The sequence below is a fragment of the Chinchilla lanigera genome, unplaced genomic scaffold (genome assembly GCF_000276665.1).
Source record: "Chinchilla lanigera isolate Chin_1 unplaced genomic scaffold, ChiLan1.0 scaffold00028, whole genome shotgun sequence".
NCBI classification, from domain to species: domain Eukaryota; kingdom Metazoa; phylum Chordata; class Mammalia; order Rodentia; family Chinchillidae; genus Chinchilla; species Chinchilla lanigera.
In genome coordinates this window covers 23,502,613-23,526,924 of record NW_004955429.1, presented here as the reverse complement: position 1 = coordinate 23,526,924, position 24,312 = coordinate 23,502,613, and the positions used below count along the sequence as shown (strand labels likewise).

At 38.6% G+C, this 24,312-nt stretch overlaps 1 protein-coding gene across 5 annotated transcripts in view; it reads left to right on the top strand.

The window, feature by feature from the left end:
* The window catches only part of Arhgap12 (Rho GTPase activating protein 12), a 108,069-nt gene that overhangs the window by 34,024 nt on the left and 49,733 nt on the right, over positions 1-24,312 (top strand). For 2 of the 5 annotated variants that reach the window (XM_013515444.1, XM_013515443.1), the window contains exon 2: positions 20,990-21,250. The exons of the other annotated variants lie outside the window; for them this stretch is intronic. In XM_013515444.1, the coding sequence (XP_013370898.1) occupies positions 20,990-21,250 (261 nt within the window). The remainder of the gene's footprint in view (positions 1-20,989; positions 21,251-24,312) is intronic. 5 annotated transcript variants of the gene reach the window in all.

Genomic DNA, 24,312 nt, shown 5'->3' with positions numbered 1-24,312 from the left:
TTGCAAGATGTGAAAACCCTGGATATATAAAAATAGAATGACAAGAAGTGAGACTTATGTCTCTAATAAGGATGGAAAGAGGAAGAAAAGTTTTCCTCTAGTTTTTGGTCAGATTAGTATGTTTTGTGCAGAAGTTGGAAAACAGAAAGCTTAAGAAAATAATCTACCTACTATATTGGTTCTTCCCTGAACATAATATGCAGTGTGAGAAATCCATTAATTAGTGATAGAACTGGTTTTCAGTACCTCGACGTAAGGATTGATACTGCCAGGTGGTGCACGCCTGTAGTTCCAGTACTCAGGAGGCTGAGTCGGGGTAATGGAGGGTCCCCGTGACTTCGAGGCCTGCACTGGGATGCATTGTGAATCCAAGGCCAACCTGAACTAATACCAGAAAAAGTTATTTTGTTTTGTTTTTGCACTTGCATTTTTAAATATTCTAAACTTTTTTTTAATGTAAATATTCTTGTCAGATGTAGTTTGCAAATATTTTCTTCCATTCTGTAGGTCTGCTTGATTATTTCCTTTGCTGTGCAAAGCAATTTTAATTTGATGTAATGCCATTTCCTATTTTTGCTTTAGTGTCCTTTGCTTTTGGACCTCATCTGAAACAATCCTTGCTCATTCCAGTATCCGTAAGTAGCTTCCCCATGCTTTCTTCCACTAGTTTCACAGTTTTGGGTCTTACAAGCCTTTAACCTACTTGGAGTTGCTACGTGTAACTGGTAAGAGGTAGGCGTCTAGGGTTACTCCTCTGCACATGGGTTCCAGTTTTCCCAGCACTGGTTTGAAGAGGCTGTCCTTTGCCTACTTGGTCACAGCTCTCTGTGCTGTTCCACGGGTCCGAGTCCCTTTTTATGCCACTGTATGGTGCTTTAGTGACTCAGCTTTGTAGTACATATTTGAAGTCAGACTTGAGGTATAGAGCCCCTGCTTTATTTTTACTTCTCTTTTGCTTAAGATTGTTTTGGCTGTTTGGAGGTATTTTGTGGTTCCATAAGAATTTTATGATCCTCTGTTCCCTAGTTCTTTGAAGAACGTCTTTGGTATTTTCATAGGGATTGCATTGAATCTGTAAATTACTTTCAGGTGTGTGGACATTGTAACAATATCGGTTGTCTTGACCCATGAAAGCAGAGATCTCTTGTTTCCGTGTCCTCCTCAGTTTTTCATCAGTGTGTTACAGTTCCTATTGTAGAAGGAAGTAAATATTTCTTTCCCTTCTTCCTTTTCTTCCCTCCTTCCTCAGAGTCTCACAGAGTAGTTCAGGCTAGCCTGAAACTTGCTATCTAGCTGGGGCTGGCTTTGATCTTTTTGCCTCAGTGTCCAGAGTGCTGGGATTACAGAGTGCACTGCCCTGCCTGGCAGAAGGGAGTATATTGTAATGCAGTGAAACCTCAAATCAGTTTTCTTGGGGAATGGATTTTTTTCCCTAATTGTATTTCCACTAACAAGACAGAGATACCCAATGTCTGTAGGCTTATTAGTCTGTTTCCTAGTAGAACACTCTTTTGCACTGTAAATTATCCTGCTTTGTTTTCCATAGTAAAATTAGAGTTAGAAATATTTCTGAGCTTGGCTTCTTGGTAGTGTGTTATGTGTAACAGGCATGTTAAGAGCCACTGCTGTCGAGCTTCTGCCCTCAGCGTTCGTAGATTCCTGTGGTTGAGTCCACTTTCGAGTATTAGTAGACGTGTAGTGTATATGAAAGATTATTGAGCCTTTGTTTCAAGAATCAGACTTTTGTGGTCTTTTTTTTCCCCCTGAGTATCACACTCAGGGCCTTTGCCGTGAGCTGCATTCCTACCCCTTCTTGTACTTACTTTGAGACAATCTCACGAAGTTGTTAAATTGCCCAAGCTGCGCTTGAATTTGCAGTCCTCCTGCTTCAGCCTCTAAATGTAGTGTGATTACAGGTGTGTGCCACTGTGCTCGACTGTAGTCTTTATTTTTACCGTTAGTTCTCCTTATAGAGTATCGTATTTGTTAGTTTGTAGTGTCTTCAAGGGCATTCTTGATGTTACTTTTGAAGAAAAAACACCAAAAGGTGTCATTTTGCCTTATTCTTAACATGGAAATTCTGAAAAAAGTCTAGTTAGCAGTTTCGGTTAGGTACTTTCTTGACTACTATGATCTTTCATCTGATAGGAAAAAATTCACCTAAACAAAAGCCTTGTTTCCTTTCCCATATGAGCTCTTAAAGGGCTTATTATTTCTGACATTTGAAGTGCCTTCGGTTGCAGAATTAATTCTAATTTGGCCACTCTGAACGTCTAAATTTGACATCTCATCCTTGGCTTTTTAGTCAGAGCCAGAGCTCACTTCCAGCCTTTCTTTATCTTTCTAGCTAGTGGCCTCTTCACAGAAAGCAGCGCTAATTAAAATGTGAAGCACCCGAGCCTGTCATCTAGCGGTGTGCTCTGTGTGCTGCAAAACTTGTTCTGCCTCCCCCTGTGTTTGAGAAACTGTAATCGAGGGGATGTGGATTGGCCTGGGGTCCTGTCCCTTACTGTACTGGAGCAGAGAGAGGTCTAGTGATATAGTCAGAAATGTGTTTGAAGCTTATTTTAAAAAATAAATTGGGGGTCTGGGAGTATGCTCAATGGCATAAGCACCTGCCTGGCAAGCTCAAGGTCCAGAGTTCGACTCCCAGTACCAAAAAAAAAAAAATTGGCAGGTGTGTCTTGGCAATTACTTGTATAATTTCCCAGTGATTGTCTTTCATACTTTATAGTACCAGAGTCAACGGAAATTAACCCTGAGAATTATTTGCCTTCTGCTGATGCCTGATACAGGCATTTAAATTGGGTGTCTCTTTGTATTGGATCATCTCTTCTCTTCTCTTCCCTTCCCTCCATTCCTCTCTCCTCTCTTCCCTCTCCCTTCTCCAGGATCTCATTTTGTAGTTCAAGCTGGTCTTGAGCTCACTATGTCGTTCAGGCTGGCCTCGAACTTGCAGTGATCCTCCTGCCTCAGCTTCCTGAGTGCTGGGCTTACAGGCGTGCGCCACGGCACCTGGCTCTTTTTCTTCTTTCTCTCTTCTACTCCGCCCGCCCCCTCACCCCCATACCAAGGCTTGAACTCAGGGCCTTTACATTGAGCTGCATCCCCAGCCCTTGTATTTATTTGTTTATTTTTGATTTTGAGAAAGGTTCTCACTAAGTCAGGAGGTTGCCTAGCCCACCCTTGAATGTCTGTCTGTTCGTCTTGCCTCAGTCTCCCTGAGTGCTGAAATGGCAGGCATGTGTCATCATACCTAAGTCATCTGTTCTTAGTAGATGCACTTTTGTAGTCTTAATCAGCCTGTTTTTGTTTTGCATAGCAAAATTAATTAGAAAGTTAGAAACTACATGTTAGAAAATAGATTTTTAGCTTGGATTTGTGGAAGTGTCATAGATGTGAGCCCTCTGGGACAGCAGAGGGAATGTTTGAAATTTAAGCTGGCCTGTGCGGTTGCTGTGGTCACAGGAAGGAGGCCACTGTTGGGTTGTTTGGGATACCTGTTGGTTACCTGCACTGTCAGGCATGTTTTCTAAAGAAAAATTAGAAGTCTCCTCCAGTCTTAATAAAAGATAAGCAAAGTTAAGTGACATGGTGTAGCACCTGAATGTTTCTTGTTAGTGTTTTTCTATTTGTAGCTATAGGGAGAGAGTATGTACCAGTTCTCACACAGTACGTGGGAACGTTTTACCCTGTGGTAACAGAGGGTTTATTTATTTTTTTTTTTTTTTTGAGAAAGGGTCTCACTTTGTAGTTCAGGCTGGCCTTGAACTCACTGTGTAGCCCCGGCTGACCTCAAACTTGTGGCAGTCCTCCTGCCTTAGCCTCCCAATGCCCAGCCCAGAAAAGCATTTTTTTAAAACAAGCTTAAAGATATGATTACTAATACTTCTGTTTGGTAGGGACAACAATGGTAGTGAGTAATAAGCCATTACTTGGACTTTGGAATCAAATAGCTCTGGTTTTGAATCTTGGTTCAGCAGCTCCCTCATGAAGACGCATATTAAAGAGGCTAAGTAAACTTTTCTGGAACTGTTTTCCCATCTATGAAATGGGAAAAATGGTCAGATAATTTTGATGAGGATTAAATACATCAATAGAAGTTCCAAAACGAATGCCTGACTCATATACTGTATAAACACTCATATACTGTATACTGTATACTTGCACCCTGTATAAACTGTCTCTCGTTATATATGGATACTTGTTATTTTGATCTCATTTTCACTAAAAATAGAAGAAAGGAAAAACAGTGAAAGCCTTTTTTAACATTTACTTAAGAGAAGTAGAATTTATTTAACAGGTGATTATATGAATGTAAAAGTTATAGAAATATAATTATCTGTATGAAGTGGTAAAGATGGAGCTTAATTACTGAGGATTTGGTTATTTTGCCTGATGTGAGATTATATTGTCTATGTAGTTATTTTTCTGAGGCCCTAACAAGCAGGGTGTTTGAAAATAGAATTTATAGTGTCTTCTTTATATTTCAGAAAATATAACCCATATGAAACAAAATTTTGAACCCATATGAAACAAAATTTTGAAAGCTTGAACTAAAGGATTTAAGAGGACTGTAACTTTCTTTCATACATATTTGTTAAATATTTTCATCACTCTGTTATTTGGAAAGGAAAACACTAACATGAAGAAACAAAATAAAAAGCTAAGTTCAGATTTAAGGAATTTATGCCTGCATGCACGTGTTAAATGTTTGTTGGACACCAGCCTGGTACCTTGTACTGTCTGGGTGTGGGGATGTGATGCAGAGCAAAGAAGCTAACTTCTGTGTAATTTTTGTGGTTGTTATTGTTGAGACAGCGTTTTGCTATGTAGTTCAGGCTGGCTTTAACTCACTGTGTAACTCAGGCTGGTTTTGAACTCATGGCAATCATCCTGCCTCAGCCTCCCAAGTGCTGGGATTATGGGCATGTACTACCGTGTGGAGCTGAAGAGTCCAGCTTTTAACAGAAGCATACTTAGGAATCAATCCGAAATACCTGGATGGAATAGTATATTATTTTGATTGCTTCCCCTTAACTCTGTAAGAAAAGTTTTTATCTAAGTAAGCAATCCCACTGACTGGGATTATCAAAGGTTGATAGTAAGGATGACCAGAAATCTTGTAGGAGAGTGTATCACTATAGCTATGTCACTTATAGCTGTCAAAGAGCTGTATTGGCTACGTATTCCACTAGGTTAGGGTAATATAGGCTGTGACTTTACCTACAGATTTATCTGATTTAAAAACTGGTCAGCTGGTCTCAGCCTGGTCTCTAGTCTGTGTTGACTTTTGTATTGTTTTTAAACTAGAGCCAACTATGAACATATTACATGATTTGGTGGGATATGGGTAATTACTAGAAGGAGACAGTGGACAGGATGACACAAGAGTTGAAGCTAGGAAAAATATGTAGGGAAGAATCAGTTGAATTAAGTTAAATAATTCAATAAATTTCTTATTTTTATTTTTGGTAGTACTGGGGATTGGACCCAGGATCTTCACACTGAGCTACATCCTCAGCTTGTTTTTATTTTGAGACAGGGTTTCACGAAATTTACCAGCCTGGGCTCAAACTTGAGGTCTTTCTGCCTTAGTCTCTAGAGTGACAGCTAAAACACATTATTAAAGGTAGACATTCTGTGTTCAGTTTTTCTGTGTCTTTGACTTGGGCAAGGAACAAGTATATACAGTGATGTTTTAAAAATAAAATTCTCCATTTTTAAAGAAAATCACTCAGGTTCTTTGTGGTCATTAAACAAGTCAAATATTCTTGCCTGTTAAGATTTTAAAACTTGCACATAAATTTTTAAAAATCTGTTGTAACTCGCTGGGAATGTAAAAGTGAAACTTTGACCTAAGCTTTGATTTTGCCCAACTGAAGATCACATGTACTATTTATCCTTTCTGAGGTGTAGGTTATACAAGGACGATTTCATTTCATTCTGAGACAGCATTTAGCTGTGTAGTCCAAGCTGACCTTGAACTAGTGGGCACAGGTGGAGCTGTGTAGCACAGGCTGGCCTTCAGCGCTCAGCAGTCCTCCGGCCTCAGCCTCCTCAGTCTCCTGAGTGCTGAGGTTCAGGCGTGTGCCACCATGCTGTGCTTTACTAGAATTTTATTGTGGAAGTAAATTTAGTCAGCTCTGTTGTTGTACTGTAAACGCAGCCTTAGTGTGGGAATAAATGAACATGGCTGTATTTCAGTAAAACTTTAACAAAGCGGGCAGCAGGCTGATTTATACCATATCTTATCCCTGTACAGTAAGGGAATGCTACACTCTTCCCCCCACATTTGGCCTTATTTCATTTTATTTTATTTTAGTTTTTTGAGACAGCGTCTTGCTGTGTAGTTCAGACTGGCCTCGAGCTCAAGGCAGTCTTCCTCCCTCAGCCTCTGAAGTACTGGGACTACAGGCATGCGCCACCACACTCGGCTGGCCTCATTTTAGTAAATATAAAAAACAATAAAATATTCACATACAAAATTCGGAAGCACTGCTGTACAGATCGGTAATAGCTGAGGCTTCTGAAACCGAAGTGTTGCACTGATAGCTCAAGAAGTTGATCAACTGTTAAGAGACTTCAGATTTTACATATGAAAGGAACTTCCACAGTATCCATGTGAAGTTCTAGAGTGCAGAATGTTTGAAAGTTACATTTTCTATGAAAAGGTCATGGTCTGAACTTACTACAATTACAACTTCATTTCAGTAGGATTTACACTTAGAGTGGTGGGCTTCTGGAATTTTTTTCTTTTTTTTTAATCCTATTTTTTATTTTTAATCTTTTAAAAAATATATTACTTTTATATGTAAAGTAGTATTTAAAGTAGAATACTTAGGACGTTTTATGCAGCCAGATGTCTCAATTTTCTAGTCAGGAAAGTATGATTTTAAAAATTGATTAATTGCTGTGTATTTTCCTCAGTCATACCAGATTTTCCTTATTTTAATTTAGTTTGAGACAGTGTCTTGATATGGAGTGTTTTTTTTTGTTTTGAGATAGAGTCTCATTTTGTATTCCGGACTGACCTAGTACTCATGGTGATCCTCCTGCCTCAGCTTCCCAAGGGCATGCATCACCATATGTGACATGCTGTGTAGTTTTTAGACTGGTCTGGAACTTACTATGTATCCCAGGCTGGCTTTGAACTCAGCGGAGATTCTCCTGCCTCATCATCCTGAGTGCTAGGACTGTAGGCCTGTGCCATCTTAACTGGCTTCTTCCCTTGTTTAGGAAGGCTTACTTTGAGAAAAACTGTTAAGCACCCACATCATGTGGATGATATTGCTAAACACTCGAGTAATGTAACTTATAGATTAGAGTTTGTTTTTGTAGGAAATTCTCATTTTTAATGTTCATTAACAATTTTGTTAATGTAACTTAAATGAGAAAAATAATGTTTATTCAGTAACTTACTGGCAACTAGCTGTTTACATACAGGCAAGGAAGGAGTGTGATTTTTTGTTGTTGTTACTGTTAAACTTTTTAAAGACTTAAATGAGAACTGGTAAATGTCAGTCATGTTCCGGTAGTAACGTATAATTAGAAAAATGGTATGGTAGGGTTGCTCTCAGTCACTTGATCCTACTGTATGATTATTGCTATGTTTGTAATTTTTGTGTTAGCACCATAGTCAGTAAAATAGAATATAAAGACAAAGTTGTGCTCACTGGAATTCCTTCTGCATTTGAAGTACTAGTGTTATTTTTTAATGTTCCCTTTAGAGTTAAAGGGAAGTTTTATTTGAGTAGTTTTCAAAAGAGAAGGATCTGAGTCTATATGCAGAAGAACTGAAAGTAGGGACTTAAACGGGTATTTGTTCACTTGTGTTCACAGTGGCATTATTTGCAGTAACCAGAAAGGGAGAAGCAATCCAAGTGTCCACGCATGGGTGAACGAGTAGACAAATGGCACATGTGTGAGGTGGAATGCCATCTAACATGCTGTAGCGTGGGTCAGTCTGGAGGTCATCACTCTAGGTGAAGCAAGCCCGCCGCAAAAGGGCATGTCCTGTGGCTTTCCTCATAGAGAGTGGCGAGAACAGTCAGATCCACGGGACAGTGTAGATCAGCCAGGGGCTGGGAGGAGGGCTGGTGGGAGTCACGGTGCTGTTCTGGAGGGGGACGGCAGGAAGGGTGTGTAACAGCTGAGCTGTGCACCTGAAAATGTTGCAAAGGTAGCTTTTATGTATATTTAAACACAGTTCAAGGAGAGAATGGGAATGGTAAGCAGGCAAGCTTCAGCCTGTGAGACTTCAGACGAGCTGCTCTGTCAAGGAAGTGCCAGGTTTTGGCTTGCTGCCGTCCTGGGACAGTCCTGCCCCTTGTCACCCTCCCTGCCTTTCTCCACCCTGTGTTCCCATTAGCCGTTTGGAGAACTTGCGAATGGGATCGAAAGCTTGTAATGGGGTTATGATTCTAAGCTCATAGACTACATTTCTGGGTTAGAATGAAACTGAAATATCTGTGCTCTCCAACAGATATTTCCTTCTTTTTTATTCTAGATTTTCCAGGTAAACTTAAAAGTTTTGAGTATTGAGCTCCATGGATTCTAGCCTGTGTTCTGTGCCTTTATAATTTAGCCATAGCACTTCCTAAAGATCTGTCCAAAATTGTTAAATGCGTACAAAATGAATGGCCTTTTTCACAAATGTTTCATTTTTCTTTTCTAAATCTGTCAAAATAAATGTGTTTCTTGTAGAATAAACAAAAACACAGATAAACAAAAGCAAAGCAAGCAAGCAAACAAACATAAAAACCCAGTCATAATTCTGTCACTCAGAAATAAGTTATAAACCAGGCATGGTGGCACCCACGCCTGTAATGTTAGCACTCAGGAGGCTGAGGCAGGAGGATCACCATGAGTTCGAGGCCAGCCTGGGTTACATAGTGAGTTCAAGGCCAGCCAGAACTGCATACTGAGACCCTATCTCAAAAAAAAAAAAAAAAAAAAGTTACACATGGAAGATATGGTCGGTTCCTTTCATGCATATACAGTATGTATGTGAGTACATATACTTATAGGTTTACATGTGTCTACCCCTTTTGAATATTTTTTTAAGAAATTCAAGACTGAAGTATTGCTTTAGTCTAAAAGTTCCACTAAAATGGTGGAAAAATCATCTTTGTGTTAGGCAAGGTTTTTAAAATTGTTGAAATCATATGTAAAGCTTATAACTGATAAGTTTTATAAGTTTAAAAACTGATACTTGGTTCATTTATTAGAAAACTGGTAAGAATATTGAATAATTTTGATATGTATACATATTCTACTGTAAATTTTATGAAACCCAGATATTAATCAGGTACTTATAATATGGATGGTGAACACCTAGTGTAGAATTAACATAATAGATCACTCAGGCCACTGTGTTAGGTCCTAATGTAAAAATACATGTGGTACTTTAGAGAGCCACACCATTTAGAAGTTATGTTTGTTTGAAGTGATAGTTTATAAATTCTTTTCTTTAGGTAGTATTTCTGAAAAATTTATTTCACCATCTTCTGAAAAACAAAGTAAAACGTTTCTCAGTTTTTAGAAAATAGGAGATAAAAACATTTTCAATGCATACTGTAAAATGCATACTGTGTATTCATTTTATATCTTTTAGGAATTGGTGTATTTTTGATACTGCCAGAAACTTCAACTTCAGCTTAGCATGTAGTGTATGGTTTCAGTGAGTAATCACAGACACATTTTCATTTGTGACTCTACTGTTAACTTTTTAATCTCTGGAAATTTCAGGACAGCATTCTTTGGTCACTCCCTGAATGCTGATGATAGCGCTACCATTCAGGGCCCTGGGTTTGTAGTGCTGAGTGGCAGCGCGCCAGATGACCGCCCGGGCTTCGTCAGCGTGAGCTGGTGGCCGAGTCCGCTGTCTCAGCATAGCATCCCGTTGAAGAATTGTGTTGGCTTTGCTGACCCATCGTGACAGACATATCCGGATGAGCGTTTATAAATTAATAGTGAGGTTCCTTCTGTAAGTATTAGTTTCCAGCAGCTACCTCCTTTGCCTTTCCATTTCGTGAAATACTCCGGATTGGGAAGGCAGTCACTGAGAATGTAAGAGTCATCAGAGTGTAAACCAGGGCTTGGGAGGTGAGCTCCAGGGTAAACTAACACCGAGAGGGCTTGGTTATGGGCGAAACAGAAAACAGCTCATTTTGTAGAGTGATGGGGTGGAGCTGTATGTGCATCAAATCCTGCAGCTTGGTGGTCTCTGATCCGGTAGCTCCTAGTCACACGTAGTTATTGAGCGCCTGACTCTGGCTGAATGAGACAGAAGAGCTGAAGTTCTAAGGTGAAGTTTAAAAACTGATACTTGGTTCATTTATTAAAAACTGGTAAGAATATTAATAATTTTGGTATGTGAGTGTGCATATTCTATAAATTTTATGAAACCCAAATACTAATCAGGTACTTACAGTATGGATGGTGCACACCTATGATTGCAGCTACTTTGGAGGCTGAGGCAGGAGGATTGCGAGTTTCAGGCCAGCCTCGACAAGTCAGTGAGACAATGTGTCAGCTTTTAAAAAAGGCTTGGGGTGTTGTGTATTGGTGGAGCAGTTTCATAGCATGTGTGAGGCCCTGTATTGCTTAAAAATATATATTTTGTATATACATATTTGTGATGAAAATTTAGCACCTGAATTAAAATGTAGTGTAAAATACATGCTAGATTTTGAAGACTTAGTTTTAGTGTGTTGAGGGTATCAGAATACTGAATTCACTTAGTTTTGCTTCCTTATTGAAGGGTGTTTATTTCTTTGTGTTATGTCAGGTAAGAACTGTAGGTGTGAGGTGTGTGTGCAGTGCCTTTTATCACTTCCCTGAGTGTACACTTACTCTCCTTTAAAGAACCAGTTGCACCACTCTCTGTCTGAACTATTAATCGAATGCCTGGTCTCACCTCTTCTCCATGTCCAGCATTTGTTTTGGTTGTGCCTCTAGAGGACACTGTGTATTTATCTCTGTAACCCCTGGCTACAGCACTGGAATATTTTCACGAGTCTTCTAAATCTTGTCTGTTCTCTGCTAGGCTACTGGCTCCTGAAGGACAGGGACTGTCCTATTTTTGTCTCTTGCTGAGCTCACAGTTACCATTTAAATATTAGTTAAACAAGTAAAGTAGAAGTACTGCATACTCTGCAGGGCTTGGGGACTGTGCGGATGTGTATTAAGATACCAACATTAGAATTCTAAAGTTTTTATGTTTCAAAATTATTAAACAGTGGTAGTATTTTCCTGTAAGTTTGGCTTAATTGAAAAACTGACCTCTGGAAAAGTACATTTTGTAGTTAAAATTGATACTCAGTTTTTATTTTTGAAACTAAAACAAATTTTAGTCTTTTAACTGAATCTTGCCTTGTTGATTGTTTCTTTTTTTGTCCATTGTTAAGCTGCTAATTTACCCAGTGTTACAATAATAAATACTTATGATGAAGCTGATCTTGTTTAAGCAGCTAAATTACATGGACACAAATTTTTTTCCTGAGTAAATTAAAATACAGTTTTAAATATAATCTAAACTTGGGGTTGAGTATATAGCACAGTGTAGAGTCCTTGCTTAGAGTGTGCTAGGCCCTGGACTCAGTTCTCACAGAGAGAGAGAGAGAGAGAGAGAGAGAGAGAGAGAGAGAGAGAGAGAGAGAGAGATACACACAGAGACGGACAGACAGAGAGGGAGAGAGAGAGAGAGAAAGACACAGAGACAGACAGAGAGAAGAAATAGATAGATTCATACTTTAGGAAATATTTTTTCCCCATAAATCTAAATCAAAGATGGTTATTGACTTGCAGGAATTTATCCCATTGTATGCTATTGAGTAAAATAATTCTGCATTTATAAATGTAGATATCCTTGATTAATACTGAATAACCTATGCTGTTTAATAGGAGCTGCTGCTGCTTACGTAATATGGATTCTGCCACTCTCTAAAGTTTATTATAGCCATTTTTGAAATTATGCCTAGGTTTTTACCTGTATAAATATTGACAAATCTCAGTCTTTTTGGTGTTAAGAAAGTAAGGATTCAGTTAACAACCTAAGTTTAAAGTTACCTTCTTAGGGATAGAGCTCAGCGGCACAAGCACCTGCCTGGCAAGCAGAAGGCCCTGAGTTGGATTCCTGGTACCAAAAAAAAAAAAAAGTTACCTTCTTATCTACATGGTTCCATGGTTTTGCCTCTCTGTGAGTAATGGGTGAATTATTGTAGTCTATCTATAGATAAAGTGGAACAGGCCAAATCTTTTTTTAAACATAAAATGGGTTATGTGCAGAGAGAGGTACTAGTCCCAATTCATTTGTTAATTAATGACAGATATAGCTCATAAAATTAACTTTGCTTTTTTGTTCTTCTTTTAAAGGCTGTTTTCTAGTATGAAGTTTATTTTTGTTGATGATAGTTCATGAACAAGGTTTTTCTTACAAATGTTCAAAAACAAATTTTCACTGGAGTCATATATTGCAAGTACTCCTTGTTGGTTATTTTAACACTTCTTCCTTTTACTCACTTGCAGAGTAAGAAACCACTTGTGCTGAATACTTAAGAATTGCCTTGACATATTTACATTTCCTATGATAAAAATTTATTAGACCAGGAGAGCAATTTGCCCTAAGTCCACCCAGAAAAATGAGATTTTTCATTGTTTTTCCAGCAGTAGTGTTTGAAATAGTGTTAAGTACATAGGGTACTTAAAAATACAGATTCTGAGATATGACTCGAGAAGTCTGTTTAGCTTTTATTAGTGCGTGCTAACTATAGTGAATGCCGGCTTACACTGTTACATTGTCATCCATGTGTGTAACACACTTTGATCCTCCCCCTTCCTCTTGCTTCCATCCTTCCTGCCCCGTCTCCCCACTCTCGTCTGAGAGTCTTCCCTTCTGCTTTCAGTCCCCCCGCCCCTAATTCCATGTGAGAAAACCGGAAGTAGTCCTCCGAGTCCGGCTTATTTTGTTTGGTACGATGATCACCATTCGTTTTCCTGCACATGGTATGATTTTGTTCTTTGTGGCTAAAGCTCCACAGGTGGCTGCGTTTTATCTGTCCATCTATTGACAGGTGCTTAGGCTATTCCATAGCTTGGCTGTTGTGAATTTTCATTTTTTTGTGTATGACTGTTTTGTTGTGCCACAGCAAACATGGAATGGATGTGGGTGTGCAGACATCTCTAGAGTATTAGAGTATGCTTTTTTTTTTTTGGAGACAGTCTTACTATGTAGTTCAGGATGGTCTTGAACTCACTGTAGCCCAGGCTGGCCTTGAACTCACAGCAGTCCTCCTGCCTCAGCCTCCTGAGTGTTGGGATTACAGACATGAGCTACCATGCCTGGCAGTGTACTGACTTTTAGTTTCTTTGGTATTGGGGTAGCTGGATCCTATGCTATTTCCAGTTTTAGTTTTTAAGAAGCTTTTATACTGATTTCCATAATAGTTATACAAATTTACACTTCTACTAGCAGTGCAGAAGAATTCTTTTTTCCCCTGTATCCTCACTAACATTTATTATTCTTGTGTTCTTTTTTTTTTTTTTTTTTTTGGTTTTTCTCCGGTACCGGGAACCGAACTCACGACCTTGCGCTTGCCAGGCAGGCGCTTTTGCCGCTGAGCTAAATCCCCAGCCCCTATTCTTGTGTTCTTGATGATAAACCCTTTGACAAGGGTGAGATGGATCTCATTGTAGTTTTGATTTGTATTTCTTTGATGGCTAACGATGTTAAACATTTTTTCGTATACTATTGGCTGTTAGTACCTTTTTTGGAGGCAGGGTCTCACTATGTAGTTCAGGCTGGCCTTAAACTTGCTGTAATCCTCCTGCCTCAGCCTCCTGACTGCCCCAATTGCAGGTATGAGCCAGCATGCCTGGCTGTACTTCTTTTGAGAAGTGTATGTTCAGTTCATTTGCCCATTTATTGATTGGGTTATTTGCTTTTTGGTAGTAAGTTTTTTAGGTCTTTACATATTTTGGGTTTTAATCCTTTGTTGGAATATTCCCCAAGGATTCTGTCCCATTCTGTGGGCTGTCTTTTAACTCTGTTGTTTCCTTTACTGTGCAGAAGCTTTTTACCTTGATGCAAGACCATTTGTGGATTCTTGTTATTTCCTGTGCTAGTGTAGTCCTATTCAGGAAGTTGCCTGTGCCTATGAAGTGGTTCCCTCCAGCCCTTTTAATAGCAGTTTCAAAGTTTCGGTCTTTTTTTTTCGAAGTTTCAGTCTTAACCTTAAGGTCTTTGATCCATTTTGAGTTGTTTTTTGTGCTGAATAAGAGATAGTTTCAATCTCCTGTGTATGGATACTCATTTTTCCAACAGTATTTGTTAAAACAGGCCGTCTTCTCCCTCACATGTGCTTTGCGCAGCTTTGTCAGAATCAGATGGTTCTAAGCTGTGTGGGTTTGTTTCTTTGTCCGCTGCACTATACATTGGTCTATATGTCTGTTTCTGTGCCAGTACCAGGCTGTTTCTGTTACTGCGCGGCTCCGGAATTTTAATGAGCACAGATGATTCTGATGGATGATTCACTGACTAACTCAGAGAAACGTTGTATGGTGCTAGTACCATTGCTGTCTCTTTTCTGGTTTTCTTTTTGCCTTTTCAAGATAGAATCTTGAGTCTGGATATGTAGTTCAAGCTGGCCTTAAACCCATTATGCAGTCCAGGCTGGCCTCAAACTCTTGGTGATCCTGAGGCCTTAGCCTCCTGAGTGCTGGGATTATAGGCGTGCACCACCACACCCAGCTATCATATTTTGAAACTGTCATTCTGAGCCTTTTCAATATTGATATAGTACTAATAGAGTTAGTTTTTTGGTACAGGCAAATTAACTAAATTAACTATTTCTGTGTTGCTGGATTTTAGTTGATTATGCTAAATCACACTAGAACAAACAGCTTTGTTAGGAAGGCATTTTTCTGTAATTAAGATTTTTCTTCCCTTTGCTAAGGATTCTGATAATATTTTTAGAAGTTCTTGAAACATCTTGCCAAACTGTTTTCTTCAAAGGTTCTGGTAAAATTACCAGTAGTAAGCCAGTTGTTATATACTACTTTCACCCGCAGTTAGTGTGTTCATTTAAAAAAATGTATTTCTGATATTCTAGAGAAAACAGTGCATTATTTCTTAAACATTCTTGTTATTATTACTTGTTTTGTACACATGAAAAATAGTTTGCTGTTTTATACTGAGTATTTTTTATATGAAGAATTTATATTTTCAGGAATTCTTCCGGGAAATTGTTGATTGATCTATCAGTGGTATTTCTCTGGAATTTCTGAGTCATTTGGGTAGTTGATAATAAACATACATACTTCTTTTAGAGATTAGAGTACATACTATGTAAAATAATGAGTTCACACACATTGAAAATTGAAGATTTAAGATAATTTTAATTATGAGATTAGCTCATAAAATAGCATTATTTCTATTAAAAATATTTCTAACAGCAGATGAGTAATACTTAAGATGAACATCTATGAAACAATTCATTAAGGGTGAGAAATATTAAAGTTTTACTTATTATCAGTAAATCTTTTCTATTTGTACTTCTACTTAGAATTGCTGTTGAGTATCTAGATTTTGGCACAAATATATTTCTTGGTTTATTGTTTTGAAAATTCGCTGATTTATGTAATTATTTTCATTTCTTGTATTACTCCCAGTGGTTTTGTTTGCTGTTTGAGACCGGGTCTCCTGTAGCTCTAGCTAGCCTCCTGCCTCAGCTTCTGGAGATTTGGGATTATGTGCCCATGCCGATGCAAGCAGCCCCCAGTGTTATTTTAAATGATAAAGTATTCTGCCCTGGCCACTCAGCACCAAGATGGGTAGCCTCTGGGTTGTACCTCAGTGATCGGATTTCTGAAAACTATCTACAGACAAAACTGTAGGAGTGATAGGATTCACTCTATAGGGTGTTTGAAAATACTGTATTTTATTTGCTGTTTTAGTTGTTTCTGGCAGGAAAGTAATTCTATACCCTCAGGCTGGTAGCTGAAGTCTTTTTAGTCACTTAGTTGTTGAATCTGTTGTTCTCAGCTCCTGGGTTGAAATCTTTGGATGGGGCACTGTTGTCTGTCCCTTTCTTGGAGTTTCCTTCTCCCTGACTTCCCATACAGCCTTTTCCTGGTAGACCTGTTTCTGACTCTCTTTTCTGCCTTCTTTGCTGGATGCTTTCTCTTTGGTGATAATTATTTGCAGTGATAATTATAACAGTAAAAGCTACCGTGCTACTTAGCAGTTTAGTAAGACCATGTCCCAAATTAAAACAGAAGGAGGTAGGGCGAAGGTCCTGTGTTTAGTCCCCAGCACCTCCCCCAAAGCTACCTCCTTAGACCCTGCACTGATTTTTATTCCCACCTCTCACAGAATCCAGGGCCTTGCCCATGCCAAGCCAACACCCACCACTGAACTACCCAGTCCCCTACTTTCATTTGTTCATTCATAGAACGATTACTCTTTTCTTCCCCTTCTCATTCTGCATGCTCTTTTAAGTTATGGACCCCACCTACATCCTGGTAACTTTTCCATTTTTAGTTTTAGCCTTGATTTCTGTGCTGAGCTTAGAATCTGTATCCAGCAATCTGTGAACATTTCCACTTGGATTCTTAAAAAAAGGTTTATATCCTAGTAGAACTCATCTGCCGCTGTTTCCATACTGTTCTTCATCTTGACTTTAATTAATATGAAATACTCACATGAAAACAAGCCATATTTGGCACAAACATATAATCTCTATGTGAATTTAACCTTCTAAATTACTTCTTGGCTCTTGCTTCTCCGTTCCTGTCATTTTGTCCTGTTGCTCTTCCGTCTGTACTACTAGAGCAACCCACCTGCCTAACCGATCTCTGCTTCTAGTCGTGCCCCTCTAAACTCTATATTCCTTCCTCAAGTTCAGATGAGAATGTACTTCCCGGCGTAACGTCTGCACCGTTTCCTAGAAGCAGCTGGGCAGCGTCTGTGCCTTTTATCACGGTACACAGGCTCTTTGCCGTGGCTGTGGCTCCTTAGATCTCTCTTCCCTGACTGTACACCATGCTGCTTCCTCCTCCCCGGTTCCACCTGGCTGGCTCCTATGTATTTGTTGCAAAGGTCTGCTCACTTGTTTACAGGTCTCTTCCTTTTGGCACCCGTAATATTCTAGCACATGTCAGGTTTTTTTCTTCTAAATACTTAGGAGTTTAATTCATTTTTCATAGCCCGTATATTGTTCAGGACTTCATGTACAGTGCCAAATAGAAACAGTGATAACTGCATCTTGAGTATCATTCTTGACTTAAAGTGCTTATCTGCCTTAACTATGATGCTTAAATATTTATAATTTTTAGAAGTCAAATTAGAGAAGTATTACCTATCCTAACTTGATAGAAGTTCTATCCAGAATCTGTATTGAATTTTATCAAATGTTTTCTTTGATGTCTGTGAAGTAGATTTCCTAAAGACAGTCTTTCTTTAAAACTCTGCTTCTTCTGGATTTATTTAATGTATTGTTGGGATTTGATTTAATGTATTGTTGGGGTTTGATTGGTTTGTTATTTAATTGTATTGTTGGGATTTGATTGGTTATATTTTATTTAGGATATTTTTCATCTGTATTTACAAATAAAACACCTACAGTACTCATTCTTTTAGTTCTTTGCTGCTTTTGCTTCAGAATTGTTCTAGCCTTATGGTCTGGTGAAGCATTTCAGTTTTCAGTTGGAATAACTGCTTAAATTTGAACTGTTTAGCCAATTAGGAAGCAGTTGTTTCTTTTCTTTTTTTTTTTTTTTTGGTTTTTCTCCGGTACCGGGAACCAAACTCACGACCTTGCGCTTGCCAGGCAGGCGCTTTTGCCGCTGAGCTAAATCCCCAGCCCCAGGAAGCAGTTGTTTCTTAAAGACGGAGTAGGATTTGTCTACAATTTAAAAAGTGGCTATACGCGTATATTAGCATTTAGTTTTCTTAGAGTTCTAATCAAGATTCAGGAATAAAGTAAGACTCCTTTGATACTTGTTGAGTAAACAATCTCTAGATAAAGCTTTGAAAAAGGATTTATTGTACAGAATTGTTTATCTTAATAGAACTTGTCTTTGTCAGAAACCATTGTTACGGCTACTTTACCAGGATGTGAAACTAGTCCATCAGAGAAATAAATGGCTATCAGTCTCCATGGAAAATTTTTCTTCATGGAAATATTCTGTTTGGTGTGATAGTCTTAAATTTGAAGCTAGCAATTTTTTTTTTTTTAAAACAGTAATTTGCATTATTTAATCCAGTGCCTACATAACCATCTTGTGTAATAAGACCAATGGTAAACATTTTACAACCGTGTATGTGCTTTGGGTTTTTGCTGTTTTCTCTTTTAAAGTTTATTCTGTGATCTACACTCTTTGAAATGTATTTTAGCCAGGTGTGGTGGTGCACACCTGTAACCCCTGCACTCTGGAGGTTGAGGCAGGGGATCCCTGCAAGTTCAAGGCCAGCTTAGGCTACATAGTGAGTTCAAGGCAGCTTGAACTACACAGCAAGACCCTGTCTCAAAAAAAAAAGTATTTTATACACCAATGTTATTTTTGAAGTTAAGGTACTTTAATTTCAGTAAAAACATTTCGCATTTCCATTCACGTTTACTTTCCTCCCTCCCTCCCTTCCTTGTCCATCCGTCTGTCCGTCTACCTGTCCATCTATCTTTTTAAGACAGGGTCTCACTATGCAGTTCAGGCTGGCCTTGAACTCACTTTGCAGCCCAGGCTGGCCTCAAACTCACAGCGATCCTCTTCCTTCAGCCTCCTGAGTGCTGGGATTACAGGTGTGCACCACCATGCCTGGCTTATTTTTTTCTTAAATAATTTATTAACACATATTAATGGAATGTATTGTGATACTCAGATGTTTAAATTGTGCCTTGATCATATCCAGCTATTGTTCATCTACCCTGTTACCTGTACCCTTCCATTCCACACCCTTACCAGTCCCTAGTAACCACTGTTTTACTTTCAGGTTGACACTTTTTTTAGTTCCTACCTATGAGAAGATGATACAGTTATCTTTGTGCATCTGACTTATTTTGCTTAACATACTGTAAATCAAATTCAGCAGCACAACAAAAAGATTATACACCACGATCAAGTGGGTTTCATTCCAGGGATGCAAGAATGGTTCAACATATGCCAGTCAATAAGCGTAGTACATAAACAGAGTGCAAATTAAAATACAGTATTTTTAAGCATTTAGGAAACTCTGGATATATGACAAAAGTAGTTGAACATCTGAATGTAGCTCTAGAATTTATATAGTAAAGCAGTGGCTCTCATTCAGGATTTTTATCCCTAGAAGTTATTTGGCAGTGTCTGGAGACCTTTCAAAACAGAGATGTGTGTGTGTGTGTGTGTGTGCGCGCGCGCATCTGTGCATGTGCATGCATGCTTGTGTGCATGTGCACACGCACACCCTGCTGTCAAGTGGGCAGAGGGTGGGAGTGCAAGTGAATGCCCAGTGTGTGGGACAGCCCTCACAACCAAGAATCATCTGTGTTAAAAGCAGTGGTGTTGAGACTGAGAAACTCCGTTGTAAAAGAAAGATACATACAGAAATTCAAATAATGTGAGCACTTCTCAAATGTGAAGTTTTTTCTTCAGCAACTGGAATTCTGACAACTTAATTGAATTTTCAGTGTCTGTCATGGTTACTTTTCTCTCGTTGCTGAGACAATATACCTGACACCCAAAATTAAGGAAGGAAAGGGTTATTTAGCTTACAGTTTGTGGAGGTTTCAGGCCATACCTGGCTGGCTCCAAGGCAGAGGGCCACATGGCAGAGGGCAACCGTTCATAAGCAAAAGCAACAAGAGCAAGAGTGAGGAGCGGTGGCAAGCAGCCTGTCTCCCTCTCTCACATTGTATGCAAACTGTCCGCCCCAGGGCGGGTGTAGCACTCACACCCGTAATCCCAGCACTGGAGCATGAATCAATCATAAACTCTAGAAGGCTGCTCCATGACTGCATGAGTCTTTGGGGGGGCATTCAGACACAAACTATAAGGTCTCCTTATGCAGTATCTGAAGAGAATTTTGCTCATTACTGACATCTAGTGAGATACTTGAAAATAAAAACTGTAGGTTAAGATTAAATAAATACATCAGCAAGTTACTACTAATTATTATTTTATCACTGTTAAAGTTTCATAAGGAAAGTAGTAGACATTAATTTGTTTATGGGTATGGGTAAAGCATAAAATCTTGTAAATTTTTAGTTTAAGTATTCCTTTATGTTTCACTTAATTTTTGATTGGATGTTAGATCTCAGAATATAAAAATCTTTATTTTGATAGTTTTTTGAATAAAAACTGAGCTATCCATGTGTAAGACTTTTTATATTTTACAAAATTACCTGGAATAATACAATTTTAGAGCCAAAGAAGACCTTGTTGGTTTAGCCCAATTCCTCCTTTTATTGAGATTAGAAATTTCACTTTCAGAGAGGTGAAATAACCTTTGCCAGTGTTATGCAAATTTACACTGCCAGGTCTTGAACTAGAACCCACAGCTCCTAGTTGAGTATTCTTTTAGAGTGGAAGATAGTATGTAATATACTTTGGGTTCTGTTTGAAGTTTTTGTTCATTTTCATTCAAACTATGAATATTAAAATTTGAGTAATTTCTTGAGAATATTTCTTTAGAATATCATGTGTATGTACAGTACATTTCATCTATTTTCCTTAGAGTATATATGCTTTATTTTTTTGTTTTTTTAAAAATTCGTTGACAGTTGTTTTCTCTTTTAAATTCTTTGTCATTATTTTCCTCCTCCTTCTCCTCCTCCTTTTTTTTGCCCAGTGCTGGGGATCAAACCCAGACCTGGTACCAGTGAGCTACACCGCATCCTTATTTGTTTTCTGTTTTTAAGAGAATTAGTATATATGTTTATAAGTCTTTAATTTCATTTTAATTTGTAAATGTTGTGCCATTTTAAATATGAAATTTAAAGTTTTTATTTCACAGGCAACTACACCGCCAAATCAAGGAAGACCAGATTCTCCTGTGTACGCCAACCTACAGGAACTGAAAATATCTCAGTCTGCTCTCCCCCCTCTTCCCGGGAGTCCAGCAATTCAGATTAATGGAGAATGGGAAACTCATAAAGATAGTTCAGGGCGTTGCTTCTACTATAACCGCGGAACACAGGAAAGGACTTGGAAACCACCCCGATGGGCGCGGGACGCAAGCATAAGCAAAGATTTCCACGGTCAAGGAGATCAAGAGGTATGAATTACTAAGAAATCAACCAGTGAGCTTCCCAGTTGTCATTATTAAGAAGCAAAGAAGTGAATATCTTTTCTTGGTATCAGCATGGTAAAACACTTGACTCTGAGATACTGTACCAGAAATTCTCTCCATGCTTTATTATATTAATGCCAGTTACCTCTTAATCTCTTGGACAATACCTAACTTTGTAGTTTGCCTACTGGTTCCTGAACTGGATCAAAGTCTACTGCCTGTGCTTTCCTTTTGTATTAAAAGACACTAACTCTACACATAAACCAATGTTATTTCTAAAAAATACATACTTTGTGATCCATCCAAACAATAGAAACAATGTCCTCCACTGATTTAGCATGTCCGTCAAGTATTTCCGTTTTATCTCTTTGTCAGTCAGTGGTACAAGGTCATGTTACATTTCTGTATAAGGGAAGTAATGAGAATTCCTTTGCTTTAACTGAATCATTCTGTAAATTTGATAATTCATTCTAAAATAATTTTTTTCTCTAAGAAGTGTTTATACTGTTTTCTCCCTTTTAGTTTTACCTTCTCTCAGACTTCTTGCAGGGTGGTGTAGGGAATTGACAAATTGTACTTTGAAAAATACTCATTTCATGGTCTGATGAATTGCCTTGGGACTGTTGAGATGTGCAGGGGAAATGGGGAGGGAGGGACAGGATTGGTAGAATGGAGTGACGTCCTGCTGTTTCATGGGCTGGAGCCTTTGCACCTGCCAGGGACATCTTGCTCTTACATGAGGCAGTTAGCATGTACAAATAAACACAGAGCTCCAGGAGGGTAGGAGCTGGCGAAATCAGGTAACACATCCTGCTTTTAGCAGAATCAAAAAGCTTTTTGTAGTTAATAATTTCCGTTCTTGTCCAATTTTCCACTTGGCTATTTATAGCTTTGGTTTGGTGTTAACTTACATTTTTACTTTAGTGCTTAAGAAAGAGAAAATGTTCACACCTAATTCAAGTAAGACAGTTTGGAAATTTTTATTTGAATTGTAGACCTAGGAAGATTTGAAAGCAAACTATCCAGGTAAAATCTTACAATTTGGGAAAATTAAGGAAAAAGCAGAACAATAGACAAATAAAAAATTTAAAAGTGTACACAGAAACCTTTAACATACATGATTGTTAGTTGTCTTTTTTTCAGTAAGTAGATGAGAGTGTTTTGTCTCTCAAGGTCTCAGCTTTTATTTCTAGTTCTGTATAAATTGTACAAAAATAGTTATTTCCAAATGGCTGGAGTGCATCTTCATTGCATGTGGGAGATAAAATTGAGACTGTGTGTGTGTGTGTGTGTGTGTGTGTGTGTGTGTGTGTGTGAGAAATTGTCATTGTTTTGCTTTCACATTTAATATATTGTAAGCTTGGGTATATCATTCTAGGTGGGAAATAATGTTCTCAGTTACAAGGCATTTTAAACTTCACTTGATTGGGAATCTAGGTTAGGTGCTTACTCGGAGTCTCCAACATCAGAACCTTTCAGTCTTCTCATGTGGAGTAATCACAGTGTCCATAGCAGTCTTCAGCTCTTCTCCCAGAATGTAAGGAGTGTCAGGATTTGGTGTCACCTTCATTTTGCAGATGGTCCCTTAGTCTCCCCTCTCCCTGGCACTTACATCCCAATTGTGTTGTCTCTCAACTGAGGATCTTACTGTTTTTTCCTGTTCAGAGAGAATAAACTTCCATACTCCGCTGGGGTATGGTTTACATGCCTAGTGGCCAGGCATAAAGTGATTCTGCAGTTCTGGTCTTCTTTATTTTAGTATCCTGCCTTCACCTCCAAGTACCAGAGATTCCTAATGCTGTCAGGTCTTGAGCCATTTGCAGATTCTGCTCCTTAAACTTGTTGGGTTTTATCTGTCCCAAGTCCCCTTGCTCTGCCAATTTAGATTTTCCTTTTTTCTCCATGGATAGTTGAGACTTTTGTTCATCTGCTAAACTGTTGTCTCTCTTTCTTTGAGAGTTTACATCTTTTTAAGCAAATTTCATTCATTATTATTGGTATTTTAGTGGCTCCCCTAGAGCACTGGTTCTTACCTTCCTGGGATATTTGACAAAGTTTGGAGACTTTCTGATCATCACAAGGAGGCGTATACTGGCATCTAGAGGCTGGAGATGCTGCTGAATGGTCAGCAGTACGTGTCAGCTCTCCTCAGCGGGGATTCTGTGGCCCTAAATTTCAGTAGTGCTGTGCCCCTGAGACGTTTGAACATGCCAGCTTACCAAAGTCTGTTAGTTCCCTCCTGCTCCTTAAAACTGAGCAAGAACTGTGTATGTTGTGTTTCTGCTGTTACATATTTCTGTTTTACCTCGCTTATTGTCATTATACTTTTTTCATGTTTTCTTCTGTCTGAGCATGTGCTTTTAAATTCTCCTAGGAGTGTCTGTTCATGATAGAATCTTTTGTTTGTCTGGAAAGTTGTTTTGCTTCTATTTTTGAAGGTTGTTTTTTTTTTTTTTTCTCTTTCTCTTTGAGACAGGGTCTCACTATGCAGTTCAGGCTGGCCTTAAACTCACTTACGTAGCCCAGGCTGGCCTTGAACTCACAACGATCCTTCTGCCTCAGCCTCCCGAGTGCTGGGATTACAGATGTGCACCACCACGCTCGACTCTTGAAGAATATTTTAATAGATCTGTAGGTCCAAGTTAACAGTTTGTTGTTTTATCCTGATTCATTAAAGATTTTATTCTTATGTTTTCTGGCTTTCATTATTGATGCTGAAAATCTAGCTGTCAGTCTGATTATATTTTCACTCAGAGTAGTTTGTCTTTTATTGGTAGTAGCTTTTAAAGTCTTATATCTAATTTCACTCTAATGTGACTGTATGGAAATACCTTTTTTATTCCCTCTAGGCAGTACCTTGGAATTTGAGGAATCTTGTCTTTATCAGTCCTGCCACGTTCGTAGGCATTTTCTGCGTGTGCCCATTTTGTCTTTCTCTGGAACTTTAGTTAGATGAATGTTTAATGCACTCACTCCATGTCTCTCTCTGCTTCATTCTCAGTATTTCCACAACTCACTCTGTTAACTTTTTTCCCCTCTTTATCTAC